We start from the raw sequence: 20,079 nt of genomic DNA, 5'->3' as shown, positions 1-20,079 counted from the left end.
TTAAATTGTTGTGTATTATTCAATAGAATATTTTATAATATTATTTTAAAAAGTTGTTAACAAATTATACATTTTTGTCGGTCTTTGCAAGTTTTATTATCAAGGGGCTGGTTTTAAGCCTTTAACCATCACGAAGTTTTATTATCAAGGGGCTGGAGGAAATTCTTTTCTCCCACTTGCGACCTGTTCGCCTTTTGCTACATGGTCCTAACATAATGTCATCTTTTCTCCTAAATATAAAATGCCCCCTCCAGACAATGTAGCTATATTCGAGAGCACTACGAACCAAAGTATTGTACAGAGCGCGAATTGTAGATAAATTATTAAAGTAATGTGTTACGATTTTTTTATATTTTGGTAATATAGGTACTAAATCTTCATCACTACATGTAAGCTATGGAAATATTTGTACATAAAACACTTCCATTTAATAGAGAAGCGAAGTTCTATCGTGATGGTGGTCCGAGTCATAGACACCGGTAGAGAGTTATCGGCGTCTTTCTTACTGTCTGCGGTATAGAAAAGTTATTATTTTAGAAAATATGTTATGGTAATGTTTGCAATGAACTCCATTAAGGATAGTCTTAAATGAAGTTTGCCACACTATATTAATTCCAACAATTCTTAATTTTTTCAGCACATATGTTCTTTATAGTGTTGAAGATAATAATGCAAAGGGCCATCATATATAATAGAATAAGTACATATGTTTATTCCAGTTAGTTATTTGCAGTTCTGTAAAATAAATGTTTTTTCATTAAAAATACCATTTTATTGTCTTAAAATACATGTATTTTAATATTAATAAATGTGCATAAATAATACTATATAAATCACAAATCTATTGTAAATCTAAATTTTCACAAAGAATCACTGTGACCCAGTCAATTACAAAAATACATTTTTTTAATAATAGGGTTGTTTATTTAATTAATAAATTAAAGTACAAGAAAGATGGCGAAGCTATTAGCACATCATAAATGCTATAATTTTAAGGCATGTTTTCATTGGGTTGGTAATTATATTTGATCTTGTCAGAAACTAAATTAAACAATCAGTAATTTTAATATCAGTTTTTAAATTATTTTTCAGTTTTAACCAACGAAACATAATTATTAGAATTCATTAATTACTAACTGTTTTCCAGTTCAAAAGTTACTGGCTATATATTAATAATAAAACTGGCCATTTCATTTAAAATTTATTGACCGTTTATTCTTTAAAAACAAACTGACTTATTTGTTGCTAAAATTTAACAATTATTCACAGTAGATAAAATGCTTTTAACAATCTTATATGTTAACATTATTGTACCAGAGAAGACAATTGAAAACTATACCCTAGTTTGAGTGTATGCAGCTAAAAATACAATTATTTCAAAATCATATAAATAAAAACAACATTTAGAAAAAAACATTTCTGTTTATGTACATCCATATTACGTAATACAAAATTGACTATTACTATGTAATTTATAGTAACTATTACATACTTATACTAAAAACTCATAATTTCATTTAACAAATTGACTAAATACAAAGTTATGTTATACAGCTATCGAACAATTACGTAATAAAATATTTATTTATTTACTTGTATGTATATATAGAATTATATTTCATTATTTCACAGTTTGGCTCGGTGTCGAATGTTTGTATAAATATTATTATTTTCGATTATAATTCAGTTAATATAAAGAGATAACAACTAAATGCTTCTCTCACTATGTGTCCATTTCTGTCTAAATTGTGTTTCATATAAAATTAACATGTATTTGTTCACGGAAACAATAAAAATAGTTATATTTGCTATGCTAAAATCACATTTTATTGCTTATGCATAGAGGCCGTTACTTGTACGTGTATTTTTTTATTAAAGCACTTTCATTCAATAAATAAAAATAATCTATATCAGGGACTTTCATTACATATGCCAAGCGGTTTTGTAATTAAAATGATTATGTTAGAGAGAACTGCTGGTCTAAACTAATAAACTATAATTCGGATAGATCATTTAAGAATAAAGCGTACAACAATAAACATACAGAGTAATCATAAAATTCACTTCAAGACCTTATATTATACGTAAAATAGAATAGGAAGCCATTAGTATTGTAATTAATTCCCTAGTCTCCTCATAAAGAAACGGTTTAATGAAGCTATTACTTATTTTTTGTAAAAATGAAAAGTCAAATAAACATAATATGAAAATGAAAATGTATAATCTAGTTAGAAAAGCTAATTGGTATAATAATTTTTAAATATACTCGGACAAATTTGCAGTAGTTAAATACTATGCAACAAAATAATACAGAAAAAAATATCTGATATCCACATATATAATACTTAAACTGGTATTGTGCTTATTGAAAATTCAATTGAGTATATAAAAGTAGTACGTATAAATTTACAAAAACATATTACATATCATAGAACACATAATTCATAAAACACTATTTTAATACTAAATGTAAATAATAACCATTATGTTTATTGAAAAATCAATAGAAAATTTTACATAAATTAACCGACTGAATTACAAATATTTTCCGATTTATATAAGATATGTATAATAATAATATTAAAATTTCAATATAACGGATAATTATTATTACAATTCTAAAAAATACTATTTAACTAAGACTCGAACAATATTTCTGGGTTATTTATATATTAGTTGAATAATGATACGCATAAGTTGCTTGCATAAACATTGACTGCGTATAAACTACTTGCATAAACATCATATTCAAATTAATCTGAAGTTATGTTAGTTTTACATTATCGTTAAACAAGAATTGAACTCTATAGTTGTATGATAATCTACAACAAACAACTGCAAACTGCTGGAAAGTTTGCAGAAAGTCATAGTAATCTAGGGTAAATACTTTTTAAATGTGTACAACTATATTACAAATCAAACATTAATATTTTTAATTCATGCGGATTTGATAATTGTATGTTTTTATTATATACATGGGCGTTATAATTTGGCACATAAAGTATAAAATCTTCGTATGTTGTGCAAAATTTAAATCAGTAGTGTCCCTACATTAATTTAAGAGCTATAATAGGATGTTACGTACATTTGTGCACATATTTTTAAATAAATAAATCAAAAAACAACATATTAACAAAAAATAGGGCTGATCATTTATCCACTTTTAAAACGAAATCCTTACTTTTGTCTTGATGTATAGTAAAAAAAGCAATATTTATGATAAGGTTTAATATGATCTGCTTCTAATACTACAAATACTCAATTATTGTCATCAAGTTTTTTTTTGATTCTAAAATAACTTGTTGAAAATATTTGAGACCACATTTACTCAATTAGAAATGAAAATTAATTGATTAAACTTGTAGTATGTCGGTGGTTATTGGTAGTTTATTACGTGGCGGTGCCTCTTGGAGAAAGCTCTTTAATATTTCATAGTAGCCACGGCACGTCCATGTGTCATTGTGGCTACCGGTAGGCACTCTTGCTAATCTTTTATAGGATGCACTGCAATAAGCGTGCAAAGTTTCGCCCATTAGTGGCGGAACAAAAGCGTCAGCTTGTCCGCACACGAAAAGACTAGGAACTGCCACCTGCTTCACTTTCTTCAGCGACATGAACTGAAAACAACAAGAAGTTAGGTTAAAACAACTGTGAAATAATTTGAAAACATGTTAAGGGTTACAAATCTTATCAAGAGTCAGTTGAGTATGCTTTTAAGATTAAGTTCATTAACCAGTTTGATCCTGTTTAAAAATAGCAACTAATCAAAAAATTTAAAAATTCTAGAGAAGAAATAATTATATTAAAAAACGTTTATTAACACTTAACCGGAGAGTAAGGAAGTTTCTACCTATTACGTTTGCTGATGGTAATCCATGAAACGGGTAAAATCTACCTTTTTTGCCTTCTGATGTTTAAAGGCGGGTACTGTAGTATCTACCCACAAAAACTAAAGCTAATTGAGTTGGCATCTATGACATGAATGTTTGTAATACATGAAAAAAAATATTTTTTTAAGTACTACTTAATTTCTTTAAATAATTGTTCAAAAGGCAAAGACGCATTCCAATTGTGGTACTCATATATATGAGTACCACAATAGGAATGACATATTAAAATAGGTTAACTTCAAGTTTCCATGTGTTATTTTTATTTATGACCATCTATTATTTTTATTCTGACCGTTTATTATATTTATTCCAACCGTTTATTATTTTTATTCTGACCATTTAATATCTATTCTGACAATAGTCGTAAAATATTCTGACTAAGATTTGATTTTTATTCTGATCCAAAGTTGATTTAAATTCTGATTATTAAATTTTACGCGTTTATATTATATAATCTGTATTTTAACATATGGTCAGCATAATAGTACATGGTCATTATCAAAGTATTTTAGGACCAACTTATTTGGTTGGCCTCGCAACATTGATAGATGTCGACACAAGCCAAGTGTGCTATTTTTTTAATTTTATTTGTACTATATTTTTATTCTGACCCAAAGCTAATTTAAATTCTGACTATTTAATTTTTTGCCTTGAACACATTACGGTCCGCTATTTTCGCGAAATTTTAAATGTTTTGACAAAGTGTAACTATTATCAAAATAATTATAGATATATATTATTACCAACTCTAGATAAAAGCTTAAATTTTCTTTACTTTCACACAATATTTTTACAAGTTTAAGTTCAATTATTAGTAATCCTGGAAAAAAAACAAAGACTGACTATAAAATTTTACTAACACGCGAAAACGCGTAAACGAATCGTAATGTGTTAATTTAACCCACATCATTTATAACATATTTTTTAAAATATACGAGTTATTTTAAAGTATATTCTTTTATCAAAACTTTTCGTAAAAAATTATCTAAAATATATTTAAAAAAAGCATGAAATTTTACATATCGTAATACCTTATATTTGTGACAGAAATATTGTTGTATTGTATAATTAGGTAAAATCTAACTATACGTAATTTAAAAAAATACTAACCTTGTTTTTGTAACAAAGCAATGGCACAATATTGAGTACCCTCCAGCCGAGCAGATTCTTGGCCATATCCGGAATACTAGTGAATGTATTTTCTACTATCATACACCATATTTTTTTAGCATACTCGTTCTGTGATAACAGATCGATGGCCACAGCGCCGCCTAATAAAAATCAATCGAGTTCGAATTAGCTTTAATATGCATGTTATAATGTATAAAATATTGATGATTTACCGAGTGATCGGCCAAACACAACTATGTGATCAAGATCGATGTCAGCTCTTGTATGTAGATAATCAATAGCTGCTTTTGCATCCATGCACAACCCGGATTCGGATGGAGCACCTTCTGAGAGACCATAGCCCCTGTACTCCACCATCAGCACATTACATGTGAGATTATGGTACAATCCTGCACTATTTTGCAGTCTGAAAAGATATTAAAATGTTAAATAAACATATTTTGAAGCAAGGTCTTTTATTTAATTTATTGCAAAAAATTACAGTATATAAAAACATATATCAATGTTACTCAAGAAGAATTTTACTATCATACGAGATATATCAAATAAACATTTTGAGTAAAATGCTTAAAATATAGATTAAAGCTAAGCATGCGATAAATTAAACTCTTCTGACACTGATTTAAAATTGTAAGATTTAGTAATGAGCTTGATGGCAAATAATAACTTACGAAGACACTATTACATTATTAGTAATGTAAAATCGCAGTGATTTTAATTAAGTTATTATTTCTTTAGAATGGCCAGATTTGGTGGCATAATTTTTAATTATTTTATCAGGTATAAAAAAATAGTAAGATTTTAATCAATTTGTGGAGAGCAACAATTGACAACCGGTGTCACTGAAATCTTTGAAATATCATATTGATGAAAATAATTCTGGCAGAATAAATCGATCCTTCATTCATGTGCACACGTGTTAATCACGCGTGTTCAATAAAAAGATAGAAACGCTAAATTGTGGGAGTCCCATGAGAACAAAGCGATCAACAATAAATATTTTTCTGTGTAAAATTAAATAAAAAGTTACTAATATTTTTTTATACTAACCTATGTCCCATATTTCCAGCATTACCATGAAAAAATACAATGGTAGGCACTTTGTCGCTGTTTACCAACTGATGTATGAAGAACATGTGTAAAAAAGTGCCATCTTTGCTTGTATAGCGTATGTTCTCGTACGGCAAGTTGAAACCGCTAGGACGCGGTACAAACAAGCGAGAGTGTGATGGTAAGCTCGGGTGATAAACCAAATGGTCTTCGGCATAATATAGTATCACTGAAATCAAATTTTAGAGCATTGTAACTTAAGTATAAAAAATGGGTACTTTTTAAATGTATTTTAACACAAATAATTTAAAAGCTAAATTTGATAAGAGTGGCTGAGAATCCAAGTACATTTCAGTGTTTGTAGAGATGCAAAAATGTTGAAAAACTATGGATTATGGATGTGTCAAAGGAAACCCTGAAATACGAATTTAAAATGTACGTGTGACAAAGCAGCTAAGTCGATTCTTTTACTGGAATAACAAAATTTTTAATTTTTCAAATAATTAAAAAAAAAAAGATTTTTAGTATCAATTATTTTAATTTCTATTATTAAATATTTTTGATCTCTACTTTTTTTAATTTTAATTAGCACATGTAATTCCTTGTGTTCTCAACCTTCTATGTAGGTATAAAAAATCCACATTTAGCAAAAATTCAACATTTAAAATACACAAAAATAATATATTTAATATAAAATATACTAACCTAAAAGCGAAACAATCAACGCCGCCAATGCGGCTATACCGCTGTAAAAGAAATAAATAAAGATGCACATAATCGCTGTAACGATTGAGGAGCGCCATAATCGTATTGTGATTACTAGTAAAACATGAAAGATTTTCAAGTCTCCCAGTGACATGGTAACGCGAACCAAGATCAGCCGTAGCGCTAGTTGGTTCTATGTTTCTGTAACAAAAAAAAATAAAATTATCACCCTATATTAGCTGAATGTACGTGGCTCATCATAATATACATATATACTATTAAATATAATTCAAAAAGCAAAATAACGACATCAGACTGTTACCAATCATAGACTTAAATACACATTTTATGTTTAAATATTTGAAGGTAGAGAATTAAGCGAGAAAAATGTTATGCTTTATGTGATATGAGTTTAGTTTTTATAGCAATACAATAAATTCTATATTGTGAATAAATATTATTGTCAATTAAACACTTTAAATCAGGTATTGATTGAAAATTTCTGGTGAATCTGGTTAATTATCTGACATCATTAATTACATTATCATTATGCTAATAAATTTTATATGAAAATAAAAAACTTTCGTTTATAAAAGTTAGTTAACTGTATATAATATAATTTTTTTATGAACTAAAAAAACAATGGCTTTGTTATCTTTGTTTGTAACTAATTTGTTTTTATTATTTTAAAGAAAAGTTGCAAAAGTTTTAATGATAATTACATTTAATGTTACACTAAATGTATTGATTATTTTAAAATCTGGGTATTTAAAGAATATCATGAGTTTAAAGCAATGATGTTAATGAGTAAGACTCTAGTATTTATTTTTAGAATCGATTAATCAATTAATATGCGAGACACGCGCGAATATATACAACAACATACTCAAGAGTAATTTTTAATGTAAACATTACGTTAATTGGAAAATTGCGGTTCGTATGCACGTTCTAAATGACAATTACACCTTTTAAATATATTTATCACCAGATGTCTCTATACTTTGAAAGTACATTACTGAATTCTTATAGATTTAGCTACATTTTGCATCAACAACACAAATATATATTGTGATAATTATCGAACATCTATAATAAATACCCAGAATTGCTTCTGATATTCAATTGCATATTTATAAATAAAAGCTTCTTCTTACCTCAATAATGGGAAAAATCAAGGGTTAAAAATGGATCAGAAAAAAGAATACGGCTTGGTTGTGATGGACGGGTCGAAGAAGCGTTTCGTGCAGCCAAGGACTGGGAGGGATACTTGGAACTTATCAACACCAACATCTGGAATTATATGACACCAGAAGAAGAATATTATAAATGAACTGCTTTTAATGTTCAATTAAATATTTACATTTAAACAAAAAAACCTATTTTGTTTTTAAATAACAAATGTGTGTGTAATTTATTAGAAAACATTAATAACAAGATACATAGTAATATAATAAGTGATTCATTAAGTAATTATTTTATTGCATTTAAAAAAAAAAAACTTGATTTTATTTAGGAGCATGATTAGGCATGAACCCGCCTTTACTAATGCTGACTTTTAAACATATTCGTAAAAACTTAATTTTATATAATAAAAAATACTTTATAAAATTTCTCGAGAAATGAGAATTCTCGATTTCACATTTTTTTCGAGACATTCTTAAGAAATAATTCTCGAGAAGAAGCACTAATCATGATTATTTGATTTCAAGCATTGTTAGATATAAAATAGGACACTTGCCAATTTAATTCTGAACCTTTTAACTACAAACCTCGGTCGGAGACGTTTGTCGTGAGCTAACAGAAAATTCGAAATTGTATTCACAATGGATAGAATTAGTAAATAGTGTATCAACTTACTTTCTTCCAGTAATTTAGTAGAAGTTGTAAATTTATGTGAAAGTGACAATACAAAGTTTGATTGGGGTTAGTCGTTTTTCAAGTTATATCCAGGTGTAAAGTGATTTCACAATACTTTTGAATAATCTGTTTATATATTGGTGACGAAATATAAGAGAAATATTGGTGAAGAAATATTAGGTCATAAAAACCAATAGATATTATTAGCATGACTCTCACAAATATAAATATGTAGCACGTATCAAAGTGCAATTCGCCTTTGGTGAAATAAAATAAATATTTGTAAAAAGAAATAAAGCTGCTATCAACGTCTACTGGTTGATAAATTCACTATACAGGTTGATCCAATTCGAAATTCCTATGTCAGGACACTTTAAATCAAACAGCTGTCAATAATGACTCGTGTTCAAAGTGTCAAATATGAGTTTGCAACACCACATTTACCAAATAGATTGCTTAACGACCGTTCAATGCGTTAAAATTATTCAATTGTTCTACAGAAAAAAACAATTATGTACGAACTGTGTATCGATATTAATGGGAAGGTTATGGTAAATAACATAAACAATTCGCAATGTAGTAAAAATATTTAAAAATAATGGAAGTGGTGAAGATAGGGAAAGGTCTGTTCAGCTGAAAATATTGCTGCTGTATGTGAAAGTGTGGCAGCGTCATTGTGTCTTACTTTTTTTGAAAACAATGAAGGTGGACTGTAACAGTCAACGGTGAGCGCTATAGGTGTATGATAACCGATTATTTTTAGCACTAAATCAAAGATATTGACATGGAAGACATCTGGATACAACATCTTGCCACACATCGGGTGCAACGTTGGATGTTTTGTGTGAAAAGTTACTAGATCGCATTATTTCACGTTTTATTGACGCCAAGATCATACGATTTAACACGGTTAGATTTTTTTGTGGAGTTACGCTAAGAGTCGTGTATATGTCGACAAACCTGAAAAAATGTTGGAGCACCTAAAAACCAATATGTCAAGTTATGTATGAAATGTACGAAAAAGTCATCGAAAGGATCGGCTGTTGTAAAAGGTTCAGACGCTGCTATTTAATTGATAAAAAATCTAAAGATATCCTTAAATTTGTCGGGTTTTTAAAAAAAAGTTCACCATAAAACATTTTTGATGATTATTAGCATTAAAATTTTTGTTTTAAAGCAAAATAAACGTATTCATAGGAACCATTTATTTTTATGACATTTTTTAAATATGTATATTATAGAAAGCTGAATAAATTTATATTATTAATTTTGTTTATACAGTAAGTCCTAAACTTACATGGATTCATATATAGATACATTAAAAAATTCAGTTTCATCTATTTTTGTAATTATTATCACGGTTTAACATAGAGATATACAATATGTATATATCTATATATAGAGATAGATGTGGCAGTTCCTTTTAACACGTTATATAGCCACAAAAGATTGAATAAATTGGATATAGGATATCAAAGAACATGCTAGCACATTTTCCTAGTAAAAATACTGCTGGGAGCTGTAAAGTAAATCATAGTGAAAATCTAAGGCTTTTCAAGAATGTATAAAATATGCTAAATAGAAATCCAATCTAAAGGCAAAATTGATTCAATAAATCTTCTGTACTTTGTATAACAATAATTTTATCTAGGACAGTGTTTCCCACGGTGGGGCGTACGCCCCACCGGTGGGGCACCACGCCTCAGAGGTGGGGCACCACGCTTCAGAGATGGGACACCACGCTTCAGAGATGGGACACGTCGGAAATTATCAAATATTCCACATATAAATATAATTTGCTCGTTCACGACTAAATATACCCACGTGCGTAGGATTTCTTAAAATTTGGATTTATACCTGCTGGGCATGACGAATGTCTACCTTTTTGTCTTATGTGTGAGAAATCCTTTACCAATGAAACAATGAAACGAGGTCGTCTTGAAGCACATTTGAAGGCGAAACATAGTACTCATATTAATTCAGATATTATTTTCTTTCAAAATCTTAAAGAAAAATTTGGAAAACGAACAACATTAACAAATCTACATTGTGCACAAACTGCAAGTATTGATCGTAGTCTTGAGGCTAGTTACCAAATTTCATTGCTCATCGCTAAATGTGGAAAAAAATATACTATAGAAGAGGATCTAATCAAGCCATCAATATCAGCATTTCTTAAAACAGTTCTACAACAAGATGACAAACTCGTGAAGGCTATGCCCCTCAGCAACACTACGGTTTGCAGAAAAATAGACGAATTGAGTGAAAACGTTGAAATCCAACTTGTTGAAAAGCTGAAAACAATAAAATTTTCACTACAAATGGATGAATCAACTTTGAGAGACAGTGAAGCCGTGTTGCTAGCTTACGTAAGATATATTGATAAAAAAAATTTGCAGAAGAAATGTTATTCTGCAAATCATTAGAAAGCACCACTTCCTCCAAAGATATATTTAATAAGCTAAATTCAGATATGACTGTGGTGCATTGTGTTATTCACAGGGAAAACTTGGTGGCTAAATACATTTCACCTGTTCTAAATGAGGTACTAAATTCCGTTATAAAGTGTATCAATATGATTAAAACTAGTGCTAAATCTGAGCGTCTCTTCAAGTTATTTTGTGAAGAACAAAATGCGGAACACGTAAGACTGTTACTTCACACTGAAGTAAGATGGCTCTCAAAAGGAAATTCTTTAAAAAGATTTATGGAATTATTCGATACCCTTTGTGATTTTTTAAGCAACCGATCTGATATGAAGTTTTTGATGACGGTCGACGGTAAAGCATTTGTAAGCTATTTAACTGATATATTTGAAAAATTAAATATTTTAAATAGCCAACTTCAAGGATCGGAAAAAACACTTGTCGATGCAAAAGCAAAGATATTTGCATTTACCACTTTTATCAAATTATCTAAAAAAAATATTTTTAACAACAATTTTGAAAAATTTTACTGGCTACAAAAATGTGAAGTGACTGATAATGCTAAACGTGTTATTTTGGACCATCTGCAAACTTTATCAACTGATTTTAAATAACGATTTGCTGATTTAAAAGAGATACATTTTCCAGCTTGGTTGACACAACCAATGCTGGTAGATATTTCAAATGAAAATTTGTATGAAGAACTTTCGGAAATGCAAAATGATGATTCGATTACAAATGTATTCAATATAAACGGAATAATGGCATGGATGTGAGAAGAAACTAACACAAAATATCCTAATATTACTTTGCATGCTAGAAATTTATTATTACCCTTTCCATCATCTTATTTAGTGGAATGTGGTTTTAGCGCCATAAGCGATTAACTTATTAAAAAAAAATCGATTGAATATTACAAATAGAGAGGACTTAAGACTGAAATTAACCAAGTTAGATCCAGACATAAAATTTCTTTGTAGCAAGCGTAAGTGAATTTAATAATTTAATAATGGATTAGGCATAACCATTTTATTTTATTTTACTTACATCTTTAATTTGTATTTTGTAATTATTTCAATTATAATATACGTTTTGAAAATTTACCTACTGTTTTATTAAAAAAGATGCCGGTGGGGCATATGACTTTTGAAAAGACTACGGTGGGGCATGGCATAAAGAAGGCTGGGAAACACTGATCTAGGAGGTTGAAAAATATTATTATGAAAACCATTATTAATATTAAACATACAACGAATTTTAATTTATCTATTATAAATAACATTCATAATGAATCAGGACTTATTTATATTTACCATTATTGCAAAGAGGGATAAAACAACTTTGTCATATATTATCACCATTTACATAAGCTTTTGTGATTATTTAAATACAATTTTAGCTATTATATAAAATATGTTTATTTATATTGAAAGTAAATTTTTTTTCACTGGCAACAAAGGCAACATTAAAAAACATTGAATTAAATATAATTTTATAAAAAGAAAATCATTTCATATATATCTATATTACTTTTTATTTAAACCTGTCTAGTGGTTAAGTACTAAAAATCGCTAATCTTAAACAACATATTGTAGACAATTCTCTAACAAATTACGAAACAATTTCGTTAAATCACATGTGTATAATATTTATTTAATAAGAAAATAAAAATATTAATGGGTTACGATAAAATAAAAATAATAATTCACCAGTGATCCCCAAAAGAGTTATATTAAGCGTTTGCAATTGCAATCGGGCGGCAAATGCGCACAGATAAGAAATTATCGCAAACGAATTCCGGCAAAGCAAATATGGTACGACATAATCGTGTAAACATTTCGCATGTGCAGCGCGAAAATATGTTATGGCTTCTGCATCGGTTCAACTGCAATACTGACACTCGGCATTGTTCTTCGGCAAATGATTCATAAAGCACGAACAGCGACAACAATGCACTCCGCGTCGATTATGACTGACGGACTCCTTACACTTTGACAGCTAAACGTCACACGCGGTAGTCGTAACAACTTGAAACGCGACCATAAATGAACAAAGCAAAAATCTCACATGCTAACAAAACAAATCTGTGTTTCAATTTACATCTTAGTTTTCAAAGCGCCCGTTTTTTCACAATTATTTTTCATAATAAATTACCATTTTTTCAATTTTAGTCATAGTGTAACCTTAGCATCTAATGATTAATTTTGTCAATAAATAGTGTTGTATATTAAATTTTCATTAGTTAGGAACAGAGCCATGCCTAGGATGTTGTTCACCTGTTTGCAAATATATTAGCACCCCCCCCCTTCCGTACAAATTTTTAATATTTAAAAATTAGAATTTTTTTTACAAACCAGTAACTTATTTCTTCAGTTATAAGTTACAACAATGTATTATTCCTTCAGATATTGATTAATCACATGGTAAATACATATACATATCAAGGGTATGAATATAACAATTTTAAAATTTTTACATCAAATTTCACAAAGATAAAAAAAAAATCAATTTATCATAAAATTGACCAAACATAACTAATTAAAGCCTTAGAAAAAATTATTGTGAATAATGTATTTTTGATTGTGAATTATTTATATCATAGGCCGAAACTTCTGAGCCTGATGCGACCACGGAAGGAGAGCGTGGGCCTAAGGACCTTTCATAGCTATAAAGATCTGCTACAATATGTGTAGCCCACATATTAAATTTATTATTTGTTTAAATTATATTTTTTATTTAATTTAAAAATTTACAATCACCGTATTTATTTAAAAATAAAAGCTAACCGGAAAATAAGTCCTAACATGTTTTTTTTTTAATGCTCATAATACAACCCCTACTCGATTTAAGATCGTCAACAAAACGGATGCGTTAGTACATCTATTCAAACATACGACAAAAGTATTAAATTATGAAAATGTAAGATCATTATATAATTAAATAAAATAAAATAATATTATTTACATCAACCCCTTCATTAGCTGTTTATTATATGCACAGAATATTGTAAGCAGACTAGTGCACTAATTTATATATATTCATCACCAGAATTCCATTTGAAATCTATAAATTGTAATATTAATGTGATTATTAAAAATGAACTAACACATATTTTAACGAAAGTATGTAATATAAAATTAATTTTTATCATACCGGCTACAAGTGTTTCTGTAGAAAGATAATTTTCGACAATGAAAATAATTAAAACATTCAATAATAATAATCAAAGTGAGAATATATTGTCAGCTCTTACATTAATATTAATCGAAAAAAAACTTTTAGATAAATTAATGAAAGACAATATATTATATGATGCGATTAATGAGAACTTTTGTAAAGAGCGTCAAATAAAATTAATTTTCAAAAAATAAATACATTATATGTTTATCAAATAAATCCTGTAGCGTATGTAGTTTTTGAGGGCTACTTAAATAAACGACCTTTTTTAGAGAGCTGGCGAGGAACCGTGGTGTTAGACCGTTGTCATGGTGAGTGAAAAGAAAAGAATGTATATTTAGCCAATTGTTTAAAAAACCACCCGCTTCACAAGTTGAGCGGTGGTGTGACAGCACTGAGAACTGTCAGAACGCCGCCAAAATACAATAATTTTAAAAATATAATTTTTGTTCCTCCCACCCCTAATCGCATACCCTGTTTTAAGTCACTGCCCCCCCCCCCCCCAGTTTAAATTTAGATTTTAATATTCTTTTCTCATTGAACAACTTTAAAAAAATATATATTTTTAAATATTTATACAAAACTTAGAGAGGGAGGAGGGAGTGAAAAAATTTATTATTTTGTATAAAAAAATTTAGCCTCTCACGCGTTTGCTTATGGCCAAAGCTATTGTCTGTTGTGCTGTTGTTAACGTTTGCATGGACTTACTTCACCTCCCGGTTTTTTTGTTTTTTAGTAGGGATGTGGTGTCAAAGTCGGTGGAGTCGGAGTCGTAAAATATCGACCGACGAATATGAAGTAAACAAAAGTTATTTTGCACTTAAACAAATACATGACAGCCGACCGGCCATCAAATTTAGCATGTGAGTGGTCTTATATTTACATAAGAAATATTATTAAAATTATTTGTAATTCTTTCTTCTTTGTTGTTATTCACATGAAAATGAATTAAGATTATCTTATCGACATTTTTAAATTCGCAGGCGGAGTCCGAGTCGTACTTTGCGAAGAAGTCGGAGTCAGAGTCAGAAAAAAATTCCAATGACTACAGCCCTTTTTTAAAATTCATAATTATGGTAAGCCTACGTTTTCACATTTGTTTATAAAATATATACATTGTTTTAAGTTATTTTACGCCTGTCTAAATAGAGATATAAATGTTTAAACAATCAAGTTTAACTAATCGTTTTAATCTGTCATTAGGGAGATTGTACATAAAACTGTTTTATGTACACATTATAATGGAATTTAACCGATAAAGATACGATGCTAAATGATGCAAAATGTATGAACATTTTATGGATTGCTTAATATTTACTATGAATGAAAGAATCCGATCCATGTCTGACCATCAGTAAGTATTTTGAATATTGAAACATAAATACTATAACAACATTGATTATTGTTTAATGTATGTGTCAGGCCTTCTCTTCTTAACCATTGTTCAAGAGCTGATACTTGGAACATGCCCCTATCACTGTTTCGTCCAGCGAATCCACGTTCTATGCTTGTGAAATATCTATCTGCGTCACAACATCCCAGTAAAATAATAGAATGATAACCTTTATAATTGTAGTTGGCTGCACCTTTGTTATGAAATTTCTGAATTCTTATGTTTGCCACCAATCAACCCCAAACAATTGAGAAGATTTCAAAATTCACTATACTTTTTCGCAATATCTTTCCATTCATCCGCGGTTGGTATAGGCATATATATACCTTTCGGTTTGGTGACAATTGCTCTCGGGACAATTGCTCCTACGACAATTGCTCTTACAGACACTTGCTCTGAGGACAATTGCACTCAGGGACTATCGCTCTTACAGACAATCGCACTATAGGACTATTCCTCACATGGATAATTGCTCTCGTGTTTTTTAATTTGCTGTATGTTCATCAGGAGTATAAATTTCAAACTAAATTATCGTGTCTGAATTCAAACAACAATAAACAGGATCTATGGATTTAAAAAAAATATTTTGAATCGATGTTTCGCGTATTCTTTTTTTGTAATTTGTATAAATATACATCGTAATTTGTATAAATATACATCGTAATTGTTTTTAAATACTATACTATATAATATTCTTGATTCTCCTCTAGCAAAATAAAATCCCAATGCTCGAAACGAACATCCTGTAGCTAAATACCTGAAAAGTAAATATATATTGTGGTTAAAGAATATTTTTTATTTGTTACAGTTAATGACTAAAGAGAAATGGATTTGTTAGAAGTATAAAACCAAAGCCTAGTGGTTCTGCAACTAACAAAAAAAATATTATTTACATGATGACATGCAGTTTGTTCTACCTGTTATTCACATGGAAGACAGGGAATTTACCAAATTATCCAGAACTGACATAAAATGATGATACCGCACTTTATTAGGAAGATTCCAACAGAAATGTTGCGGAAGAAATTGGTTCAAAAAATGGTAGCTAGGTGATAAGATCGCCATTCAAAAACATTATCACAACTGAGAGAAAATGTACGCTTATAAAACGCTTCATGGATGTGCTTTTAAACTCCTGGCTGCAAAGGCTGCTGCCACTTTTTGAAGCGTCTATGCAGCGATGCCTACGTGGACAGTGAGCCTTAACAACTTCATCCTCAGGATTATTTTAAAAAAAATGGTCAAAAATAACCACATTCTTTTATTGCGATTTACTACGCGATGTGTTATAAGAATGATGAAAAAAACCGTTATTATTATTACACTTAAAAAAACTATTATTATTATTATTACACTTAAAAAAATTATATTATAAAAATTAATAAAAATTAAAAGTTGCCTATTTTGCTGTTTCTTTTTGGATTTTACACGAATATATTTTACCAACTGGATATAATACACAGTTCTGAATGAATAGATCCTCTGGGAAAATATTTGAAACTTAGTTTCTGTTTTGTAACCTAATTTATGATGACATCCAGAAATAAAGCAAATATATTCGAATTGTTTTTGATAATTTCTGCAGTCCATGGAAGTGGGTGAAATGAAAGTAATCTGAAGTAACGTCATTAACTAGTTTTCTTTCTCTCATTGTATTAAGGTTTTACTATTTTTTCCTTAAATTTTATTTAAATATTGTTGCCTCTATTTTTTATTTGAACTACTGTAATTTCGGCTGCTTGTAAACATGATAATGGCTAAAAGCCAGAAACATTTAATTTATAACTTGTAGAACACTAAATTATTTTTGAAATAAACATTTTAAAAACAACCAGTCTCTGTCATCATCTATTCAGTTGGAGGACATTGACTGTTTCCCGGAAAGAACAATGAATCAAAAGGGAATTTCACAAAGGAAAATAAAACGGAAGGCAGAAGCGAGCACATGCAAAAGGCAAGGTAATAAGAAAAAGAGAATGATGGGAAAAGAATACTTAGGTTTCAGGAAGGTCAGTGACAAATATGTACAAGATATTTAAAAACCGAAATGAAATTAGAATGTTAGTAAAGTATTTGTTTGTAATATGTTTACAGAAGACATTCGAAAATTAATATTTGATGACTTTTGGGCAATGAAAAAAAAGTTTATGTGATGACTTTAATTGACGTGCAAAAAACTATAGGATTAGAGAGTAGACATAAAGAAAAACAAAATCTGAAAACTTCTGACAAGAAAGTGAGAGTATGCTAAAGTATGTTTTTGGGAACTCTTGGTATTAAGGAATGGATAGTCAGGTATTGGTTGGGTGATAGAAGACAGATGGGAACCCAGGAACGTTCTGTAGAATCAAAAATAAACAATAGCTCTGAACAAATTACGGAAAGAAGCTCGGTATTCAATTTTTCAATGCACTGCCAAAACTACCTTCACACGATTGTAGAAAATCTAGTCATAAACCGTACATAGAACATGTTATTCAATCTGAAACTGTTATACCGATTGTATGTAGAGCAAGTGAATTCTGTCTCTGCTCCTGTTTGTAGAAAACTTTTTGAAGATTTACTTTTACAAGAAAACGTTGCACTTTTCCAGCCATACAAAGATGAGTGTGATACCTGCTGTGCCTATAAGGTTGGTAATATATCAGAGGCTATTTATCAGAGACGCGTTGGACTGAAAGAAACTTCTCGACAGCAGAAGAAAAAAGATAATGAGGCAGACATCAAAGATAAAATACATGCTTTGGAGCTGACTTGCAAGCTATAATGCTATGTCACTATTTAAATCCTAGTGCACTATATTTTAAAATGAAGCTTTGCATTTATAATTTATAAATGCAAAGCAAATTTGACGAAACTTGTTTACAAAGACCATTCTCATTCTGAGCATGTATTAAGTTTTTTTTCTACAACTATTCATTAACATCTTGTCACTTATATATTTCATTTTGGCTTCAATTTTTAATAATGAAGCATACTATACTAATTTAAGTTCGCCATTTGTGTTTGCAACTGTAGAAAAAATGCAAATATTATTGTAAAACAAAGTAAAATTTGACTTGAATGTTGTATAAACTCAATACTTAGTTTTAACATATTACATATATATTTTTTGTATATTTAAGCATGTACATAATACATATATATTTTATTTTTATCCATGTTTCAAACCACATTTTTGCAGTTTAGATGAATTATTTAGAAATAATGAACAATATTAAAAATCAAGTTAAAATGTTAAAGACTCAGAGTTGAGAAAATGTAATAATAAATAATTATTAAAAAAGAATACTAAAGTTTTTATGAAACAATTTATAATTAAAAAGTTAAATTCAAAGAAATTATTCATTGTTGATAAAAAACATTAATGAAAATTTACCTACTAAACTTGATCCCTCTTACTTGGTAATACCTTTCTATATTTTACACTTGAAGAAAACTTGGTTATTATTGACGAATATTCGCATAAATAAAATAAGTGTGTTTTATATTCTCTGTCTAATTAAAGATTTAATTATGTATTCTAACTGCTGATTTAAAAATTCTCGTCCTTTTTTTATTAAAAAAAATCTCTCGTTTTGGATTAACGAAAAAAAATAACCCTAAATCATTTTGCATTCTTCAGATTCCCATGCGTAACATATTTTTTATCGGAGCGGGTTGTTAGATCACCAAAGCAAAGATAAAGCCGCCGGCCGGTTAGAGTAATAGAAAATCGCAAACAATCAATGGTCATACAAATATTTTTGATCTTCCGAGAAAGTATGCATATTTTCAAATATTTGCCACGAATACCTTCGGAATGGTTTTTTATCTGAGTGTCTTCTTTTTTACGTAAGCAAAAATAAGTCGTGTTCGAGTGTTAAAAATTTGTAAACATTTTTTGTCATTCCCAGATCCCTATTAAAACCTTCCAAGAGGTATGCATATTAGGCATGCACCCGCTTTTACTTATGCAGCGTTATAAAAAAGGCAGTGGTAAAAAATGCTTTATAAAATTTATCGAGCAATAATTCTCGAGAATGAACATTAGTTAAGTGGCATTATAATTTACCTTTTTCTTAGCTGCATAAATTCATGTTTGATTTAATTTCAGTTTTACTTGAAAATACTTGTGTTCTAACACTAAGGTGTGTACCTCGCAGTCAGAAAGACGTAGTAGGAAACTAGTAAGAATTTCATTCATTAAAATTTCATATGTTGCGAGTTATGATGGGCGAAATCGTTATTCTCCAAGCGGTGGTAGAGAAGCTGGCGGAGGGATGGAAGATCATTAGATTGGTGTGGCAGCGACAGTGTAGCGGAGGTTGATCCCTCTTTGCTGCGGTGTTCGTTTTGTGGAGTTCCTCTCAGGACCGTATGTTGTTCGCGGGCGGGCAGTGTCTTCGAATCTACTAGCGGAGCCGCGTCTTCTAGCGAGGCGAATCTGACGAATCACAATCATGCAGCG

The 20,079-nt window shown here is 29.5% G+C and overlaps 1 protein-coding gene and 1 long non-coding RNA gene across 5 annotated transcripts; one reads left to right on the top strand and one right to left on the bottom strand.

The window, feature by feature from the left end:
• Window positions 1-749: 749 nt before the first annotated feature.
• Window positions 750-13,033, bottom strand: Bem46 (abhydrolase domain containing 13-like protein Bem46). Of its 3 annotated transcripts, XM_088187459.1 has the most exons (7): window positions 12,769-13,033; window positions 7,931-8,066; window positions 6,777-6,977; window positions 6,072-6,300; window positions 5,234-5,427; window positions 5,001-5,161; window positions 750-3,617 (listed from the first exon to the last, which is right to left on the bottom strand). In XM_088187459.1, the coding sequence occupies exons 3-7, from the start codon at window positions 6,928-6,930 to the stop codon at window positions 3,354-3,356; spliced, it is 1,002 nt and encodes a 333-aa protein (XP_088043585.1). In that variant the 5' UTR covers window positions 6,931-6,977; window positions 7,931-8,066; window positions 12,769-13,033; the 3' UTR covers window positions 750-3,353. The 3 variants fall into 3 exon arrangements, with proteins under 3 accessions (XP_088043585.1, XP_088043583.1, XP_088043584.1); XM_088187457.1 differs by lacking the exon at window positions 7,931-8,066; XM_088187458.1 differs by lacking the exon at window positions 7,931-8,066 and having other exon boundaries at window positions 12,958-13,033.
• A 1,859-nt stretch (window positions 13,034-14,892) lies between these two features.
• Window positions 14,893-16,893, top strand: LOC148234484 (uncharacterized). 2 transcript variants are annotated; one of them, XR_015810023.1, is made up of 4 exons: window positions 14,893-15,099; window positions 15,220-15,312; window positions 15,440-15,590; window positions 16,438-16,893. It is a non-coding gene; the product is annotated as an uncharacterized LOC148234484 (long non-coding RNA). The 2 variants fall into 2 exon arrangements; XR_015810024.1 differs by lacking the exon at window positions 16,438-16,893 and adding an exon at window positions 15,659-16,420.
• The last annotated feature ends 3,186 nt before the right edge of the window (window positions 16,894-20,079 follow it).

This window comes from Plectrocnemia conspersa, unplaced genomic scaffold, assembly GCF_051122295.1.
Source record: "Plectrocnemia conspersa isolate PC_06_02 unplaced genomic scaffold, ASM5112229v1 ptg000006l, whole genome shotgun sequence".
Lineage (NCBI taxonomy): Eukaryota > Metazoa > Arthropoda > Insecta > Trichoptera > Polycentropodidae > Plectrocnemia > Plectrocnemia conspersa.
Note: the sequence above shows the minus strand (reverse complement) of the source record. Positions and strands in the feature narration are given on the sequence as shown.